The sequence below is a fragment of the Maniola jurtina genome, chromosome 13 (genome assembly GCF_905333055.1).
Source record: "Maniola jurtina chromosome 13, ilManJurt1.1, whole genome shotgun sequence".
Lineage (NCBI taxonomy): Eukaryota > Metazoa > Arthropoda > Insecta > Lepidoptera > Nymphalidae > Maniola > Maniola jurtina.
The window spans coordinates 12,527,185-12,548,038 of record NC_060041.1 but is presented as its reverse complement, the minus strand read 5'-3'; the positions used below and the strand labels follow the sequence as shown (position 1 = coordinate 12,548,038).

At 35.0% G+C, this 20,854-nt stretch overlaps 2 protein-coding genes across 4 annotated transcripts in view; one reads left to right on the top strand and one right to left on the bottom strand.

Annotated features, from left to right (window-relative positions):
- LOC123871418 (putative fatty acyl-CoA reductase CG5065) overlaps positions 1–2,405 on the top strand; it is a 29,316-nt gene extending 26,911 nt beyond the window's left edge. For all 3 annotated transcript variants that reach the window (XM_045915204.1, XM_045915205.1, XM_045915206.1), the window contains exon 12: positions 588–2,405. In XM_045915204.1, the coding sequence (XP_045771160.1) occupies positions 588–735 (148 nt within the window). In that variant the 3' untranslated portion in view covers positions 736–2,405. The remainder of the gene's footprint in view (positions 1–587) is intronic.
- Positions 2,406–7,936: 5,531 nt separating this feature from the next.
- On the bottom strand, positions 7,937–20,801 carry LOC123871417. Its single transcript, XM_045915203.1, has 17 exons — positions 20,618–20,801; positions 19,619–19,807; positions 18,958–19,133; positions 18,280–18,443; positions 17,518–17,688; positions 16,622–16,781; positions 15,989–16,059; positions 15,591–15,780; positions 14,363–14,391; positions 13,811–13,868; positions 13,004–13,102; positions 12,040–12,182; positions 11,281–11,380; positions 10,678–10,808; positions 9,860–9,979; positions 9,001–9,155; positions 7,937–8,187 (listed from the first exon to the last, which is right to left on the bottom strand). Exons 3-17 carry the CDS (start codon positions 19,043–19,045, stop codon positions 8,130–8,132), a joined length of 1,737 nt encoding a protein of 578 aa, XP_045771159.1. The 5' UTR covers positions 19,046–19,133; positions 19,619–19,807; positions 20,618–20,801; the 3' UTR covers positions 7,937–8,129.
- Positions 20,802–20,854: the final 53 nt, after the last annotated feature.

The window sequence follows — 20,854 nt, the reverse complement described above, 5'->3', positions numbered from 1 at the left end:
TGATGAGTCTTGAACACACTTAGCAGATATTACGAATGTGAGATTATGATTATTAAACTGTAAATGAAAATATTAATACGAATCACACTAATATTATAAAGGCGAAAGTTTGTGTGTATGTTTGTTACTCCTTCGCGCAAAACCCACTGGGACGGATTTGGCTGAAATTCAGAGTGGAGATAGATAATATCCTGAATTAGCACATCGGCTACTTTTTATTCCGGAAAATCAAAAAGTTCCCACGGGATTTCAAAAAACCTAAATCCATGAGGGCGTCAGCTAGTATAATATACCTGCACCGAATATAAAATTAGGGCTCTTCCAAATTGGATTGGTTAGATTCACTCGCTGCTTTCAATATTTTTTTGTATGAAATCTAATTTTTTATTCAAATCAATGCGGCCAACGAATAAGCCCAGCTCAGAACCGCTTTTAGTGCACAAATAATTTTACGCTCGCTGCGCTCTCGCAGCGTGTACTTTGTACAATCCATACTTAATTTACAGACTGTCCTAAGTTGGAAACTTGCATAACCAAGTGACAAAAAATAAAGTGACTTAAACTCTGCATATTGTCTTTCTTTTCAGGTTACACATAGTTCACATTTTAACACAAGTGGCTGCCGTATTCTTCCTGTGGAGATTCCTGTTCAGTCGCTCGAACGCGCTACGGAGCGTCTGGCGTCGCATCGTCGACATGCTGACGCGCGCCGCGCGACTACTCGCCGTCGCCTGATGTCGTGCGACTTTCTGATACACGCTTAAATAATGCCACTTGACGCGACAAATAAACGCTTGAATACTGAATCTTTTGTGGACGCGCGACTATTTGTTTCGGGATAGCGAATTGTTTCGGGCGTAATTAGAGACTTTTAATGAAGTAATTGAAGGTTTATTTAAAGTTAAGTTAAAAAAAACATTACTGTGTCGTGATGTGTTGCAATTTGCAACGCAACGCGCGACTATCGACCAATCGTGATAAACTAGTACGCAATTTTCATGTATAATGGATGACTTTCGATCGCCTTCTGTCGCGTCACGTCACACAGTAATGTGTTTGCTCCTTAAGACAAACCTGTCTTACTGGAGATTTTAGGTGGTAGGGAAACATGGACGGTAGACGTTAGGGAAAGAGTGTTCAATAAAGAAACTTGAAAACATATGAAAAAAATAGGTTTAACTTCTATCGTGTTTCACAAAGAAAATTTTTTTCTATGCTAATTTATTATTCCTAATGCTACTGCTTTTTCACCAACGTATGCAAACTTCAAATCTGTAGTGCAAAATTTTGCTGCAACATGCTGCATTCATTTTTAGAGTGAACAGCCTTAATTCGACGTCGAAGTTTTTAAGTACCGCGCATGCTACGCTTGCAAAACTTTCACGTGATTTAACGTACAAGTTTGAACTTGTCTACAAAATTCGGAGGTATCGCTCCCGATTCGGCACAGTTTAGGCATTTATGTCCTAAATGTAGAATAAATAAAATCTAATTACGCCTGTTGAGAAAAATAGTGATTTGGCCCGGAGTCGCGCGACAAATTGTTGGCCAGTGCTTAGATTTTTTGGCGTTCAATCCGCATCTGTATTACGAAACTTGGTTGCAATCACACGTGAATCCAATAACAACAATAGCGACGATTGCAATGCCTTCTGTTTCGTAATGCAACTGTTGATGTTCGATATAATTGTTAGTAAGCGCTTAGGTAAATCTTTTTTTCGTCCTGATGTTAAAATACTTTTAGGTGGTGATTTTTTTAATCACTGAGAAGGTGAACAATGAAATGACAGTTTCTTTGTCATTTTAGTCTAATGCAACAAATCGGTTATTAATAAATAATGATTATTGAAATGCGAGGAAATCGTTCCGAAACATTCTTTCTTTTAAAGGCATCTCAATTCCCAATTAATAGTGAACCCCCGTTATTATCAAACTTTGATACCATGCGATAGTCACAATGATTCCGATTGGTTGACAGTGTTGACACTCTTCCGTTATTGGCTAAAATGCCATTTTAGCAATTCCGGGACATGTTATGTTAAACTTTTAGTGCTCCACTAATAATAATGCTATACAAAATTAATTTAAACTATCGTGAGTAGTAATCAAAAAAATTGTGTTAAGGGGCATAGTGCTACCAAGCGGCAATTTTAGTCATATTTGAGGCCATGTTTCTTGGCAAATATATAGTAACATATCAGAAGTAAATAGATATGATATGTTAATTTACGATTAATACTTAAGCTTTAATTTAATAATCAAAAATTAAACACCAATATAATCACGACATAAGTGGTTATAAGTTGTAACTTACTTAAATTGTTATTTCTCCTGGACGGACCGAAAAATATAAAGCGAAAAGTATTTTTTGGGCTTAAATATTACCTATCATTCTGGCATCAGTCAATATTTTCGTAATTATTTCAATAATGGATCTGTCTGGGAGCTATACTAAAATCCGTTTGGTAGCACTAGTTGCCTTAAGAAAACGGCTCAAATACACTTATAAATTGGTGTAAGCCCAACATGGTTTTGAACACGTCTGGGGTCAATAAATTATCATGAACTGGTTGGAGCTAGTTTGGCCCAAATTAAGTATTGTCTTAATTTTTTTCTGTAGTATCTATAATTGACGGTTTTTGATGGGAGTTCAAAAATAAGAATGGCTGATTTTAATACGTTTACGTAGAAGTTTGATATTTTTTGTAGGTAGAGACGTTTTTTTTATTATGTAAAAAAAGTTTGTTTTGTGAAAAAATATTTTTGATGGTAAACATGAAAGTGAAATTCGTTTAACACCCGCAATCGCAATAAATTCCAATACTCATTCAATTACTCAATTCCAATATAATAGAAGGTCGTATTTTTGAAGTCGTTTAGAAAAAGTGCGACGGAAGTTTTGGGGCGGATTTTTACGTTGCGTTGTGATAATAATGTGCGTGAACCTTTATTAAGTTTTGTATTACTCAACGCGAAATGCTTCCAAATTGTTCCATTTTTTTTAGCTAAATTATTTTTTCTTTAGACACGTTTAAATTGATTAAAGAGTAAGACATCATCTTTAGGTTTTATAGGCTTTGAATAGTTGTATAGAATGGACTTTACCTCATATTTATTGCAATAATTAATACTAACATGTAAGATTTTCGTAAACTGCCGGTGTTAAATAAACCTTAAATATTTATTGTCACTCAATTTTTACAACTTATAACGTAACTGTTGATGATACATTTTTAATTTTGAATTGAATTATTATCAAAGTTAGTAAAATTTCCAAATCTTGCTAGGAATTAATGTTAGTTACAAAAAAATTTTAAAGCGCAGAATTATTTTAAATAGTCCCTTTCGAATAGAAACGAACGCTCAAAATTATTACGGTCACAATTAAATTATTAAAATATAAAAATTAAAATGTGTCATTATTTGGTTACTAATTTATTATTAATACGACTGAAAAATATTTTAAAAAAGTTCGTTTTAAAAAGTTGAAGAAACCGTAAAAAATGTAACAATTTATCTAACGATGAACTATCTTGCGGAAAATGAATACATATTTTTTCCGTTACATATTTTCGACTCCGCAAATCATTTTTGTAGTGATTTTGAGGCATATTTTAATAAGTTTTTGAATACAAAAAATGTTTCAGTAAATTGCACCTTTCTCTTGTTGAAAAACATGAACGAGAATTTTTTAGTACTTAGATTTTTTTAATCAAAAAATTCTCTGTATTATATGTTTTTTTTAATACTATGTTTATAAAGAAAAATATTTAAATAATACTTACTGCCTAGGTTTATAATTCTTCAAAATATTTTATTCATGATTTCAAAATTAACTATCTTTTGAATGTAGATGTCAGGTGAGATTAATAAGTTAATATTATTAGAGCAACCGCATACTACAGAATGTAACGATCGGTAGACATTGAACAAAGATATTATAAAACTCGAGATAGGCAAAGCTCCATACAATTGTATGTTAAAAGTGGGGACAAACTACATAGAATAATCTTGGTGGGGGTTCTCGCACCTTTTGAAACTTATGAGCGTACTTCGAAAAATTGCGGCTCGGTACAAGGGTTGACATTGAAGAACATTTTAACTGGCATCTATGTTCAAGTTAATTTATGTGAAATTACTAAAATAACAAACACTGGCGATACAAATAAACACCAATAGATATGTAACGATTTTTATCAAAATATAAAACGTTTTTATTCCATTAAATGATAGCATGATAATATATTAATATGGCATCACAGTTATTGAGTGATGTGAAAAACTAAAAAATAAAATCTTTTCATGTGTGGTTAGAAAATAATCAACGCTAAAAGAGTTCAAGCTTCGAAACACAATAACGTCAGAGTAAACTGGTCCTAAAGATCTTTGAGTTAAAAAGAAAAACTCAGTACCAACGATTTTAATTTCACAATGTTTCCGCTTGGAGCACTGGCTGTAGATATATAGACGAACTTGAGCTTTACTACAAGGCTTTTAAGGTTCACTTTACTTTTGACGTGGAAGTGTTAAGACACCCGAATTCTGTCAAAGTTATCAGAAATTAACATTTCTGTCCACACATGAAATATATTTAAATAAGTAGACAGATTTATTGAAGTTTTAATTTTACTCATAACTAGGAAATATTGACGTCGCGTCGCTTATTTTATCAAAGATCCATCCAGCCTATTATGCAGCTGTAATGGATTCTATATAACCCATCTATATCTGTCAATAAGTTACTTAGCAAAGTTCTTATTTATCCAAAATAAACAGCCGTATGAATTTCAGCCTCTAGAAATAAACATCCTTAGATGCGAAGTGATTTTAATATTCATAATAATGTCAATATATTAACGATGAAAACAGTTAAGTTCTGTGAGTTGTGACATTCAAATATTTGTTAAAATATACAACTAGACAGCTAGGCTGGGCGGAGTTAAAAGCGCGTTTTGTCACTGTTGGTTATAATATTTAAAAAAACGATTTTGTTCCATCTCATGACGCTTCCCTAGTATTAAAATAACGTATACTTAAGGTTTTTATTTATGTCCTAGAAAAGTTTGTTTGCACTTTAATTTATTTTAATGTAATGCTAGTGTTAATTCGAAAACTACGGAGTGTGATAACCCTATAAACAACACTATAAGGTAATAGTTAAAAAAATATCACTGAAATATGGGAACTAATTTATGGCGTGCACTTTTTTGTATGGTAAAATGGCGCAAGTTAGCAAAAATGCGCTATTTATTGACTGAAATAAAGTAATCTAAAATAAACATTGCCTCTTTTACGCGATGTTAGTTGCCATATTTTACAAGTACTTTTTAAGGGTTGAGGCAAGATTTTTTATTAGATACGTAGTGTATTTGTACTTGTGGTACATTTTTGTCATGATACCTGTCATTATACCATAATACACATACACTATTATGATAGATATAGAAATGTCAGCGATCCAGTATTCCGATAGTAGTCTTCCTTGCTCGTTGAGATTTAAAACTTTACAAAATGATCTGTAATATCCGTGTACATCTAAATTTAAATATATTTTGCCTTTTAATCATACATACTTTTCATACATTCCATTTTGGCTGTTACAGGTTTAACGTGTTGTGACTGCTTACACGTTTTTATTAACTAACGAAAAATGTACGACAAAATTAGTGGACAATTTTGGATTGCGATTCGCGATAATATGCCCTGTCAAGATATGTGCGCGCCTTAACATTGACTTCAATGACAAAGGCACATCCTAATAATATGATAGTTAAAAGAAGCTAGCTAAAGTTAATACATATTCATTTGCATATTCACAATATGTACCTACATTGTTTTTTTAAATATCTAATTGATATTTGGTCTAAGGGCCAAGGCACATTGGCGCGAAGTCGAAACGACCAGACGCGTCCTTTCTAAAAGGTCGTTGTACTTTTAGTATTATTTGGATATTACAGTTTATCACATTTAAAGTATTATTTTACTGAGGGCAAATTTTTCAATCATCAAATAAATCTTTATCTGAGGAGTTAGTTTGACTTTTAATAGTTTTAAAAGTATGGGAAATCTGCCAAAATTCCTCAATTAGGTTAACAAAGGATTGAAAATCAGCCTTAAATGTAAGCTAATATGGCACTAAAATATGTATGTAGAATCATGATTGTAGGCTTTAAGATATATTGAAATATTTCAATCAATTTGTTAGACCTAAATTTTGTGTATATTCAAACAGAAAAGTATGACACCATAGCAGCAAAACTGTCGCCAGGCAGTGGTCGTGTGTGAATCCGAACTCTCTTCCTGAAACAAAGTTATTACACCGAACAACAGCTAATCAACAAGCCTTTGACTCGACTAATTAGTGCCATATTAGCCCATTACAAAGAAAAAGGTTTTAAAAAAATGCCCACACAATATTCGGTATAAGTTCTACTTGTTAAGTAATGCCTAAGTTATTATGTAATTTGTTAGCATTTTTCTTAATGTGTAAGCCTAACGCATGCTTAGCTCTCACTCGGACTTAATCGCAATACGAGGAATCGATTTTACAATATTGGATACTCCGTATTTGTTCTCAAATTGTTAGCTGCCATTAATTTTAGTCGAGTTATAAACGATTTTACTGAGGAATATTCGGCATTGAATATCGATTCCGTTTTCTTCCAGTGTTAAATATTTTTTAAGTTATCTTAGACGTGGTTATACGTGCGTTTTGTTGCGCGACGAGATTCGAGACGCGACGTAGGACGGTGCTCGCGTAGACTCGAATCTGTACGCATCGTATCGCGCGCTTCGGTTGCGTAGTACAACGGATTAGTGTATATTAATTGATTCCTAAAAGCGAGTTTGTGAATTATGAATATATTATAGTTTGTTTTTTCGCTTGTAAGTATATATATGTACATTTTGAACAAATTGGTCATTGTTTATTTTAGCAAGCTTGTAAAGTTACTTTACATATGCTTATTTGTATTTAATTGTTCGTTTGTCGATAAAATATTCGTGGGAATGTTTGTGCGAATTATATTATTGTGTATATAGTATTTAGTTGTCCAAAGGTAAATCCAAATACATTGTTGCGAAATTATGTTTGAATTATTTCGCTCTATGGTGTAGGTTATTTTTAAAGTGGTCTGTGGAAAACACGATTTTTGAACGGACATTCAGTATTCAGAACGTCATTTTGGATTGTAGTTTTAAATCTATAAAATGTACTGGTCACGATTAAAATACAATTTGATGCTTAACGACATGTATAATAATAAATATTACTGTAAAAATCAATATTTAAGACTCTATATTACCTTGGTGCCATTTGGCACCGTTAGATTCAAGATGGCAGGAGTGTTCGTTCAGAAATCGCTTGAGAAAATGCTTTAAAATTAAATTTATTTCGCTTAGAATCCAGCGGTTTATGATATTGGTAACGAAATCCATAAAATCTTGGTGGAAGGTTAAAATTTAGTGCTGGGTGAAAAATGCTCAATAATCGATAGTCCCCGTCTCGATTTAGTTAGGCCTACAGAAAAGCCCGTAATAAATAAGTATTTATAAAAAATACAATTCCCATATTCAAATATCTGTCACGTGTATGAATAGAATCTTACATTGACTTTGTTAGAGCGAGATAGCGCAATAATTGTCCTAGCTAGAGCGGGACAGGGATAGTCCGAAGGCAGCCAATGTGTCTCGGTGATAGGATGGTATATACATGGGGGGTTAATTTATTATTCCATATATATTAAAATAAAAGAATGTAAAGTTTAACATGTTTTATTTTAGTGTCCTGGCCTCCAAAAAGTTAAATTAAAAATTATGATTGAATAGTTTACTCCTGTTCAACTATTTTTTTATTTAAATATTTATAATATATGAATGATGCAAGTAAATAAAACAAATTGATAATATTCCTTAAACATTTATTAAATTGATTAATTATCATTATTACATTAAAAAAGTTCGCTACAAAATGTGGTCCGTCAAATGTGTGCGTGCCTTAACAATGCAAAATTGTTAAGGAAGTATAAAAAAGTTTTATTAAAATGGATTAAGATATAAATTAACTAGATTTATTCATGTGCAGTTAAATAACAATAATATACCAAGAAGTAAGTAATAATAATTTATAATTAATCTGTAATAACACCACCCGTTGCAACTTCTTCTTTTTGAAAATGACTTTCGTACCTTGAAAAGAATTGAGTTATTTAACTATCTGTTAAAAAAATCTAATATAGAAAAGTACACTGAACTTTGTCTTCATTAGATATAGGTACGTGTACATTCTATAAGAACAAATTCGCAAAAACAATACAACACTACTTGAACCGCCGCGGCGCGGTAGATTTTATACCCAGCTGAGTTTGTTGTGGGCTCTTCTCAGACTTGGGCGCGTTTGGAACCCTCGTAGCTTTAGTTTTAAGTTTACGTAATTAATTATCACCACTATATCATCTTCCAAATCTAAAAAATCGGACAAGCAAAAGGTGTACAATAGTTCCTATTTTGAATAAATGATTTTGATAAGCCACAATTTTGGCCACTTGAACTAGATATTACTTATAAGATTACTTTGTTGTTTGTCCGACCGTCTATCCGTCCGTCGTGTCTGTCAAAAAACCTATAGGGTACTTCCCGTTGACCTAGAATCATGAAATTTGGCAGGTTTGGCAGGCAGGTTTGGTTGGTTGGCTCTTATAGCACAGCACAACTAAGGAATAAATCCGAAAATTAAATTTAAACATTTAAAAAAAAAATGTTTAAATTTTCATAGTAAGAAAACTATACCAAGTGGGGTATCATAATATGAAAGGGCTTTCCCTGTACACTCTAAAACAGATTTTTATTTATTTTTATGCACAATAGTTTTTTATTTATCGTGCAAAACCGTACCCTCTGTGAGTGAGTCTGACTCGCACTTGGCCGGTTTTATTTTAAAGACGCGTGGCGTCGCTTGATATCAACTACCGCAATGCGTCTTGAGCTTAAGTTGGTACTTACATCTCCAACGGTGGACACAGGAAATGGCGTATGTTCCTCGGCATGAAGACATCAGCTTGCACCTTGCACACCTCCAGGGCGTATTCCTCGAAGTCCTTCATGAGATCCTCGTCGACCGGAGCTCCTATGCCGGGGACAGCGTACACCACAGTAACCTACATTTTGTTTTTTTATTTAATAATTATAAAACGCTTACTTTCAAGACCCGTCAAGGAAATCAAAACCCTATAGGATACTTCCGTTGACCTAGAATGACCTACATTTGGTAAAAAATCCAAAAACCGTGAATATTACAATAGGTATTTGTGATTAGGTACATCACAAAACCAGTGTAAATTTAAAATTTATAACACCCCCGACAAGTGAAGGTTGCAGTAACTAGAAAAGAGCTGATAACTTTCAAACGGCTGAACCGATTTTTTTGGATTATATTATATAAGAACACTCTCGATCAACCTTTCAAACAAAAAAAAAACTAAATAAAAATCGGTTCATTAGTTTAGGAGCTACAATGCCACAGACAGATACACACATCAAACTTATAACACGCCTCTTTTTGGGTCGGCGGTTAAAAATTAAAATGTGTTATTTTTTGTACGATAGGACGGAACCCTTCATGTGCGAGTCCGACTCGCAGTTGACCGGTTTTTTCTATCTGCTTTAAGGATAAGCAGCAGATGAGAAAGAAAAGTGTCTATTTTTGTTTCTGAGGGCAGACCTCAGAAAGAAAATAGACACTTTTCTTTCTTTCTTTTACTGTCCTGGGCTTCGAAGTCAAAACCTTAATAGTTTGCTCCCCTACCTGCACCCAGAGGACCTAAAGTCTTAACACCCTTTGCTTTTGAAACATAATAATTACATCAGGTATAGCTTGCTCCTCCTCCTCAACCTCTTCGATCTCCGGTGCGATCACGTCCATGTTGTCATCGAGGAATTTCTCCAGGAGGTCTTTGATCATCTGGACTTCTTCGGGTTTTGCCTAATAAAATAAATTATTAGGCATTTTCACCCGGTTTTCTTCCATAAATACAGGGTACAACCAGAACGCTAGCAAAAACTCAGCGTTACTCTTATACTAGATTTCGTCCGTGTGGATTTAGATTTTTATAGATCCCGTGGGAACTGTTTGATTTTCCGGGATAAAAAGTTGCCTATTTCGGTTACAGGGACGCAAGCTACTTTGGTACCTTTCATACAAATCGGTTAAGTGGATGGGTCTTTAGGAATTCCGCGGGAACTCTTCGATTTTCCGGAATAAAAAGTAGCCTATGTCCGTCCCCAGGATATAAGCTAACCCTGAATTTCGTCAGAGTCGGTTACACTGTTGGGCCGTGAAAAGGTAGCAGACAGACAGACATACAGACAGATAGACAGACAGACGGAGACACTTTCGCATTTATAATTTTAGTATGGACTAGATACCTTAACACAATCCAATGCCAATAATCATTTGCCTTATCTTTAGTGATTTAGTATTTTTCAAACCCGCAATGTATAACGTGCAAAACTCGGGTCAACTTCCCGCCTATGATACGCCATTGACTTCGTGTGACCTATTCACGCAACGTTCGTTGACCTCAAGCGCCAACCAGATGTTTTATTTGCAATATATTGTGAACTTTAAAAATACCAAGAGCGAACGATTGAGAAGAAGAAGGACACCCATAAACCATTCACCTTCTTTTTCTTCAAGTCAGGGTCAGGCAGTATGGCAATTTGCTCATTAATGTAATCCATGATCTCCTTCTGGATGTTCGCCACGATGAATTCACCGCTCGTGGTAGACATTTGACGTCCAGCGACCATGCCTGAAACACAGATTTACGATAGATATACTTATTAATAAAATCAATCCTATTGGTACCTGCCTACTGTATGAAACAGGAGACTAGGTACTATGATGCTCAATGACCTAGAAATACCAAAAACTGCGATGTATAAAAAAACCATCGGACTCTTATGTGAAATCGTATATTGACTGAATACTATACCTACCTAAATACTATACTATACCTACCTAAGGGCATTTGTGCACTTATTCGTATTTATTTTCGTAAAATACGATCTGTATTTTTACGTCAAAAAACCATCAAATACGAATCGTAAAAATACGAATGAGTGCACACGCGTACATACATTATGACGGCGACCACTTTAAATCGGATTTTTAGGAAATCGAATACGAATGAGTGCACAAACGCCCTAAGTTTGTTACGGAACCCTAAAAAGGAAGATCAATTTTCAATTTTATTAAGTAGAGTAGAGAATCTGAAGTCTAACCAAGGTCATAGTTAGCAGATTTGTATGTGTCCACGATTTCTGCAATCTCGTCAAAAGTTTGTATTAAATCTGCACGACGCCTCTCACGATCCTTGTAACACTGGGATGAAAAATGAAATTAGGATAGAAAAAGAAAAGTATTAGGATAGGGATAGAAAAGGTAACAGGAATATTCACTGTTGCAATTCGTTATGCGTAAAGATACCCTAACCTTGATTTATCGATATATTTGTGAGATAAATAATGCCGGCAATTTCATCTTCATCCGCATGGTTTTGTTTTTAAAAATCCCTTGGAAACTTTGATTTTCCGGGATAAAAAGTAGTCTATATTCGTCCCTGGGATGCAAGCTATCTCTGCTATATTATGTCCGGGACTTTTTGGTATGAGTTTAGATTTTTACCTAAAAATGCCGGGACGCAGGAGGAAGAAGGAAGAAAAATAAAAAAATAAATGCGAAAGTTTGTCTGTTTGTCGCACGTTTGTCGCTTGGTCTATGACCAGACGATACCTTTTCATGGTCCAATTTGGACGTAATCTGAGAGATAGCTTTTATTGCGGAGGTAGAGACGGAATTTCTACGGGACTTTTAAATAATAATTTGAATGAAGTCTATTGCACGAAATTTTTGATATAAGTTCTTAATATTCACAAAAAAAAAATTGGTAAATGCAAGACCTATGCAAAATAATTCCTCTTTGGGTTGCCCTTTCTACTTGAGTATATACCAATAAAATTTAAACTAAGTGTCGTGTTTACTTCGTCAACAAAATATTGAATCTTTCGTTTCTCAATGTCAATTTGGAGTTCATCTTCCGCATTTTCCGTTTCTTCACCTGTTCCTAACATAATCTCCTCGTCCATTTCCTCTTCTTCTATCTGCGGTGTATCTACCGGCTCACCTAAATTTTATTAATTATTTTCAAATCTATCAACTTATTTGCAAAACATATCAAAAATTCAAAACCGGCAGCGTGTGAATCCCAAATCTTTTCGTTTGTGGCCTTACATTGACCAACAGACCTGTACCACAGTTGTCGAAATTTTTGATACACTATCTTTTTCATTCATAACAGATATTTAATTATTTTATGCGATTGTATAATGAGAGGATTTTACCTAATCGTAATTAAGCTCCAAACAAAAATTTACTTAGTTTGGATCACATCTCTACATCACTCTACGAGAAGTCTACGAGTAAATCAATCAACGTGAATGGAAAAAGTAGCTCTATACGTTTACAAACTTATACTTGTGTCTGTGGTTTGCCAACTTTCCATTATAATAACAATAGGTATTTAGTTAGAAAGTTAGTGTGGGCTCAAGGTTAGGTAGGTACACATCCTAATACCTATATAAAACACAAAAATGTTTCTATCTGGGTTTCTATCTGTTTCTGTCTGTTATAGACTTTGAAACCATCCAACCGATGTGCTCCAAACCAGTTTCATTAGAAAGGCAATAATGCGAAGATGGTTTTAGACACCTAAAACAATGCATTAGACACAATCTTTCTTTAGCGTAGTAGCACACGCCGGGTATCTGCTAGTATTGAGTAAGCCTGTGTAGTGTGTATGTGTAAGTTTCAAAATAGATATTTTTTCGGAAATCTGGCAAACGACAGACACATACATTAGCTGTTATTAGACACGATTATGAATACTTATACTAGGTACCATACTTATTTATAATTACTTCTCAAAAATAAAATAATAAACGTAACCATAAAGCTCGTAAGGTATTTCATTTCCATCTTCATCAAACGTTACTATTTTAACGTCTTCTTTCTTTTTTTGAACTTTTTCTTCTTTTTTTGGAAAATCTAGATTAGAAAAACATGTTGTATTTGAGATTTGCTTTTGGTAAAGTTACGATGATACCCAGGTACCTAAACTCATAGTCTGTCTCTCTTAATCTGTCTTAGACCGCGTTTACACCTGTAAGTTTTACTCACGCAAGTAGCTTACGTAAATAATTCAATTTGACGACAAATTTACTAATGTAAATGTACTTATAAGAGTGTTTACATTAGTTGTATTGTAAGTTAATCATGTAAGCTGCTTACGTGAGTAAAATTTAGGTACAGGTGTATCCAAAGCCTAATTAAATTCTAAGACGTCCAATCCAAGTATGAGTTTTGCTGTCATTTTTGTATTGCCACAACACTTTCTTATTCTTTCTTTCTCCGACACACACAAGTTACCCCTTGCCAGAAATCTCACCTGGTGGTAAGTGATGCTGCAGTCTAATATAGAAGCAGGCTAATTTTAAAGGTGTACTTATGGCAGATTCATACCCATACCGGATTCGCATTGTACGGGAACGGTTTTGCCGGTAGGGTGGAAACTAGCCAACGCCGAAGCCTCCATGCGAACCGCAAAGCTCACTACTGCAGGGAGGTCGTCATATACTGGATGGATGTTTAAGCATGATAAAATTTTCTGGATGATTCTCTCCATCAGTCAATTGTCAATCTTAATGGATGGAGTTGACTGATGCAGAACTTATTGTCTAAAGCCTGTTAACTTACCATCAGAGGTGATTTCTTGAGTTCCGACCAGAGTACTGCTCAGCTCTCGAAGCTTTTGCTGGAAAATACCATTTATTAATTCATTCGTTATTATTACTACCTAAGTAAATATATTTACCTACCTACTAGGTAGGTAAATATATTCTTAAACTGAACACTTTCAAGTTAAGATTTTTATGTAATCCTGTGAAGACCATACCCACTGCCATTGGCGGAATTAGAATGCCATAAGCCTACTTTGTCGTATTAGTTTACAAATTGCGAAAAACCAAATTAAATTTCAATTTCGCGGGCCGACCCGTGTCATGCACCTTAAGGAACACCTTTCGAGCTTCCGTTTTTCCCGTTAACTATAATATTGTTTCCTTCAAAAGAAAAGTGAATAGGCACCTTCTGGGCAGGCGCGCTCGACCAGACGCTGCATCATCTCCTGTTTGATGTGATTGCAGTCGAGTGCAAGCCTATTAGTTAAAAAAGAGATCTCTAAATACTTGCTAACTAGACTCGCTACGGTATAAAACATAATATCAACTAGAACAATATGCGACTAACTTCGACGTCTTCATTACGGGCAGCTCTACCTGAAATTTTAGAACCATTTAAGTAGGTAGGTATCTTAGGCTGCATCATCGCTTACTACAATCAGATTCTGTTGCAGCCAAGGTTTCCTAAATAATACAGGCTTATCACACTAATATTATAAAGGCGAAAATTTGTATGTGTGTGTGTGTGTGCGTGTGTGTGTATGTTTGTTACTCCTTCACGCAAAAACTACTAGACGGATTTGCCTGAAATTTGGAATGGAGATAGATAATATCTTGGATTAGAACATAGGCTACTTTTTATCCCGGAAAATTAAAGAGTTCCCACGGGATTTCGAAAAACCTAAGTCCACGCGGGCGAAGTCGCTGGCATCGGCTAATTATTATTAAAATCGAATTCACTTCAGTAAACTTAATTACGTTTTTTAAAACTAGCTCTATCTTAGTCGCTCTTTCAATGAATAATTTCAGTTTGCCAAGCACTGGCCTAGTGTACTTAACGAACCCAATCTACAAAACTAAATATAACATTTCTCTCTTTCTCAAATAAGTAGTATCCTTAGAACAAAAACCCAGGTAGTATCTTTGTTTTATCCGCGATGTTTTTTCAACGAATGACAACGTTTCAGCTTGCCAAGTAGTGGCATAGTGTACTTAGTGAACCCAATCTACAAAACTAAATATAACATTTCTCTCTTTCTCAAATAAGTAGTATCCTTAGAACAAAAACCCAGGTAGTATCTCTGTTTTATCCGCGATGTTTTTTCAACAAATGACTACGTTTCAGCTTGCCAAGTAGTGGCATAGTTACTTAGCGAACCTAATCTACAAAACTATGACTATGACTAAATATAACATTTCTCTCTTTCTCAAATAAGTAGTATCCTTAGAATAAAAACACACGTAGTATCTCTGTTTTATCCGCGACGTTTTTTCAACAAATGACTACGTTTCAGCTTGCCAAGTAGTGGCATAGTTACTTAGCGAACCTAATCTACAAAACTATGACTATGACTATGACTAAATATAACATTTCTCTCTTTCTCAAATAAGTAGTATCCTTAGAATAAAAACACACGTAGTATCTCTGTTTTATCCGCGACGTTTTTTCAACGAATGACAACGTTTCAGCTTGCCAAGTAGTGGCAAAGTGAACTTACTTAATCCCGATTGATATTGGCAAAGCAAAGTTAGCTAACTTTTTCCAATCTACTGTAAATAATCTACTAAATTACAACCTTTTCTCTCTCTCAAATAACTCTCCCGCTCTATTTGAGTCGCTCTTTCAATGGACGGTGATCGTTCCAGTTTGCCAATCACTGGCAAAGTGAGCTTAGCACTCAACCTTGAAGTATGAGATACGTAGTCACCAATAAGATTTAATTTCTGAAGGTGTCTGGTGTCTTGCCAGTAGTCGTCTGACAATTTCTAGGAACAAAATAACTTTTAATTTTTAAATTTTTGAATGTATGATCTATTAACTTATTAATGAAATATATTTGGTTTTTAAATGAATTTTTGACATTCTTCTTAAAATAAGAAGATTGAAAAGGGAGATGGTAAACACCAAATTAATAATCCTACTGCGTGAGTGCAAAGCAGCAGAAAAGTAAAGGAATAAACTGACTAGACTTACTTCTTCCTCGATTTCTACTTCTTGCTGCTGCTCCTCTTCTTCCACGATGGACTCTTGTCTTGGAGTTTCACCTGAGTAAAAACGGCACCAAAATGTATTAAAAAGCAAGAGGGATTCAAATTGTAAGCACCAAGGCCTTTCTACGCACAACTGACTAAAGCACTTTTCACAGTACCACTAATTATTTATCCCAACAGAAGAAGTATAACTATAAAGTTAAAAACTAAAACTAAAACTGCGATCGCCTTAATAACACAGAAATATTATTGTGAAATTGTTTGTCTGTCGTTTGGTGTATTTAAATGCTGTTGTACATGTATACCCATGAATTCAGAATTTTCCCCTCTTTCATTTGACACCCCACTCGATACAATAGCAAAAAATATTTTTGGAAACCCAATTCAATTTTTTTCGTACAAAATATAGCCTATGTCACCCGGGCCTTTACAACGAATCAATTGACCCTCATTCATCAAAATCGGCCCAGTAGTTTAGGCGCTACGGTGGAACACACAGAATCTGGATACAAACATACATACATACATACATACATGCATACATACTGCTAAAATCATTAGCCTTCCTTTTGGCTTTGCCGCAGTCGGGTAAAAAGATAAAAGTAAAAGTAATAACCTTCTCTATATCCGTTGAAGTACTTGACGTCTTTGGAAGCATCCAATCGTGCCAAGTACTCGTACATGGTCAGGAAGTCGGTGATAGGTATCGCGGCCGAGCCCCCCTCAGGCTCTTTGGTGAGGGTCTCACAGAGGAGAATCATGGTGTGTGTTAGAGTCTAAAAGAAAAGACAGTTACTGTTATTCAAGGCGCAAGCCACGCGTCATATTGTGCCTACGTCATAAATGAAGTAGACTTTAAGACTAATGAAGAATTTTTTCTGTAATGAAGAGTTTTTCTTCTTAATAAAATTATTTTCTAAAATGGAGTCCAGCAACTTTCTTTAGTTTTTATTTTTTACTAGAGGATGTCCGCGGCTTCGCCCGCGTGGAATTCGGTCTCTTTGAAATACCGTATTAACTCTGATTTTCCGGGATAAAAAGTAGCCTATGCCCTTCCCCGGGATGTATCCCAAGTCTGTACCAAATTTCATTAAAAACGGTTCAGCAGTTGGGCCGTGAAAACGTTGCAGACAGACAGACACACTTTCGTATTTATAATATTAAGTATGGATATTAGTATGAATTGTTTTTTAAGCATAACACTAGTCAGTTTTATTTTTCATTTTGTTTTTTTTTTTTTTACATTCATTTATTGCATTAAAATAGGTTTTCAAATCTGTGATATCAGGAAACAGCCGATTGCTTTTAGATTCACGTTTCTGAAGTATAGCTGTTAGTGAACTCTTAGCTACAACTTCTATTCGCGCTGATATGCCTACCAAGCGAACATGAACTATTTCTTTAAGGAAAAATTAATAAAAAATACATACAGTCGAATTGAGAACCTCCTCCTTTTTATGCAGTCGGTTAAAATAGTCTTAATGCACTGTATACTGTAATGGGTGTGTTTACCTTAGTCAGTAATCCACCTGCCACAGCTATAAAACGTAGAAACGGCACGCTTTCTTGTCTCATATACACTTCGCAGAGGCAGAAAATTCTCTTCAGCTCAGCAGGATCCAGGCAGAATCCTCGCCAGGCTTTGCGTACTACTGGTAGGGGCAGATTGGTCATGCCAGCCAACTGGAATAAAACACTTGTATTGGTTTGATGACAAGTTAGTCCTTTATGGTTAGTTCTTCAGAGCGGGTTATAATGGAAGGAATATGGTAGCTAAACCCAATATTATAGCCAGACCCAGGCACGTCATTGCCTGTAAGATACGAGTAGCTAGCTGATAACTATGACCGAAATCTTACAATCTTAAATCTTACTTCTTCAAATCATCGTCTCAAGTAACGTTCGGAAATTTTGTATATAATATTGCATATACCCATACATTTTACATGAAAGTCTAAAACACATTTTTACAAAAAGTAAATAGTTTAAATAATAAAACCGAGAGTTGAAAAAAATTGTCGAAATAAAATGTATATTGTATGGGTATGCAATGTTAAATATGCAAAATTTCCGATTGTGAGACGATGAATTGAAGAAATGCCAATCCAAAGCGTTCTAAATTCAAATCACTTTTCTCACTGGGTGAGCAAAAACAACTTTTGCTCACTGGTTTTGGGCAGCAAAGCCGCCCTTTTTGTGCTAGAGAGGTGGAAATAAATCACTGAATAGGTAATTATTTACCTATTCGATGAAATAACTATTGTTATAGGTTACCTGATTAGCTAGAACTTTCAGACACCCTCTAGTCAAGCCGCCCTCGGTGCTGTAGATGGGGTATTCGAGCCTCAGCTTCACGGGCGGGGGTCGGTTTTCCGACAGCGCAGAAAAGTACTCAAACGACCACCGAAGCAGGTCGTACGGCTGAGTTTTAATGGCAGCTGAAAAATTACCTTTGTTGACACGTTTCAGATATGTTTCAAAGCGAAATAATAGTGATAACATGACAAGTATGCTTCTCGAGCCTTATTCTAGTTGGTGTTCCAGCACTTTTTAAAAATCAGGATCTTAAAATTTGTTATTAAATATTAATTCACTGATTTGATAGGTTGGTTCTATTGAAAAGAAGTCAAGAAATGATGTAGGTATTTTTTTAAATAATATGAAGTGATTTTACATAATTCCGCGATCACTTTGAGATCGTCAGTCCTTCAAGTGCCATAACGACATCATGACTGTTACATGATGAGTAATTTAAAAAAAAAAACATTTTTTTTAAATGGAGACCTTACGGCTCTTTATGAGATTTCAAGACTCTACCACCTAAGATATTTTTATTTAACCGTTGTAGTCTACTACCCGGTTCGGAAAGCAGATTCTACTGAGAAAAGTCAGCAAGAAACTCCACAGTTACTCTTTTCAATAGGCAAAAGTTATAAATACCATATTATTTACCTTTACAATATCTTTTCAGTATATAAGGAAACTTGGGTGGTATGACGATCTGCTGGGAGCAGTACATCTGCTCGATTAACTCCGGCATCCTGGATCTTCAACTCTTTCCAACTTTCCACCTAGAAAGATTTCCACCACCTCTCTTCACCACCACCACTCTTGAAAGAAAGAAGAAGCTGCAAGAAGAAGCAAGAAGACTCTGCTAGAAAGAAGCTATGCATTTACTTTAAAATAATATATACCTACCTACTTTTAGGGTTCCGTACATCAAAAGGAAAAACGGAACCCTTATAGGATCACTTTGTTATCTGTCTGTCTGTCTGTCTGTCCGTCCGTCCGTCCGTCGTGTCTGTCAAGAAAACCTAGACTCTAGAGGGCATTTCCAGTTGACGTAGAATCATGAAATTTGGCAGGTAGGTAGGGCTTATATAGCACAAGTAAAGGAATAAATCTGAAAGCTAATAAATGATATTTACAAAGTTATTGGGGCAGTAAAAATATCTATTGAATGCGATGAAAATATTATATTAGGAAAAATGGCAGGAGAGCTTTGATGTGGCTCTCCATGGATCAGTTTCATCGAACTAATGAGATGGAGGAAGTTAGGTTGGTAACTAGGTACCTACCTACCTACCGTAGACAGAACTTTACCTGTACTTACCTAAGTTACAATCATTTTAACAAATATTATAAACTCTACAAAATTTTGATCACTCACCAAACGTTATGAAAATTCGCGTGTTTCGTATTTAAATGACGTTTCTAAGTTGTGTCTTGGATTGCCATAGCAACGGGTAATAGCCAATGTTATGTCGCAAAAGAGCGAAGTTTTATTTCATAGGTGAAGTACCTTTTAAAATAATACGTTCATGCTCTTAAAGTTGTTACATTTCTCTATGGAAGGTAGGTTGAGATGTGGTTGAGATCATAGATTATAATAGAAAATAGGATAATCTTCTATCTCTATGAGGATAATAATACGTCCATGGTAGAGATATGGTTGAGATCAAGAACAAGGGACTACAAGGCAAGGTAGAGGTACTGCGAAAGATACCTACCGTTCTTTTCACTACCTCCATAAAATATTAGACTTAAATAACGACTTAAGTAAAAATGTGAAGACTGGATTGAATACAGCAATGCATCTTAAAACTTAAAAACGTTCCTAACGCTAAGTGGTTGTATTGTAACATAATCCTATTTACTTATTGATATGGATAAAATACATAAAATATCAAAATCAGATTGTTTAGGCTTTAGTAGGTATACCTAATACCTACTAAACCTAAACCTACCTAAACTAAAACCTAAACAGACGTTTTGGGTTCGGCTGTTACCATGCTGTTATCAACTTTTGTAGCTTTCGTACAATATACCTACCTACCTAACTCAGTTACAGGTTTCTAACTCTACAATTAACTAGCCGATGCCTGCGACTTCGCCGTTTTCGAAATCCCGTGGGAACTCTTTGATTTTCCGGGATAAAAGTAGCCAATGTGCTAATCCAGGATATTATCCATCTCCATTCCAAATTTCAGCCAAATTCATCTAGTAGTTTTTGCGTGAAGGAGTAACACACATACACACAGACACACACACACACACACATACACACAAACTTTCGCCTTTATAATATTAGTAGTGTGATAAAAATATTAACACAACGTCTATCAAATTTTTAGCGCAGTTTAAAATCGAGTCTTTCACTTAAGCCACACTATCATTTTAATCAACATAAAATGAAATTCCATTGTGAAAGAATTCACGATTAATAAATTTTTCAACGGTTAGTTACGCGCACAAAGTTATCAACGCAAATCCAATAATTATTTTTCCCGCCACGGCTAGATATTCGCTATTACTATACTACTACTGCCATCTAGCGATGATCTACGGA

Coding starts and splice junctions, on each gene's coding strand:
- LOC123871417 (XM_045915203.1), bottom strand. CDS start 19,045: ATGCCGGAGTTAATCGAGCAGATGTACTGCTCCCAGCAGATCGTCATA. Junction 18,444..18,957: donor ACTGAAAAGATATTGTAAAG/GTAAATAATATG, acceptor GTAATTTTTCAG/CTGCCATTAAAACTCAGCCG. Junction 15,781..15,988: donor AAGTAGAAATCGAGGAAGAA/GTAAGTCTAGTC, acceptor TTTTGTTCCTAG/AAATTGTCAGACGACTACTG.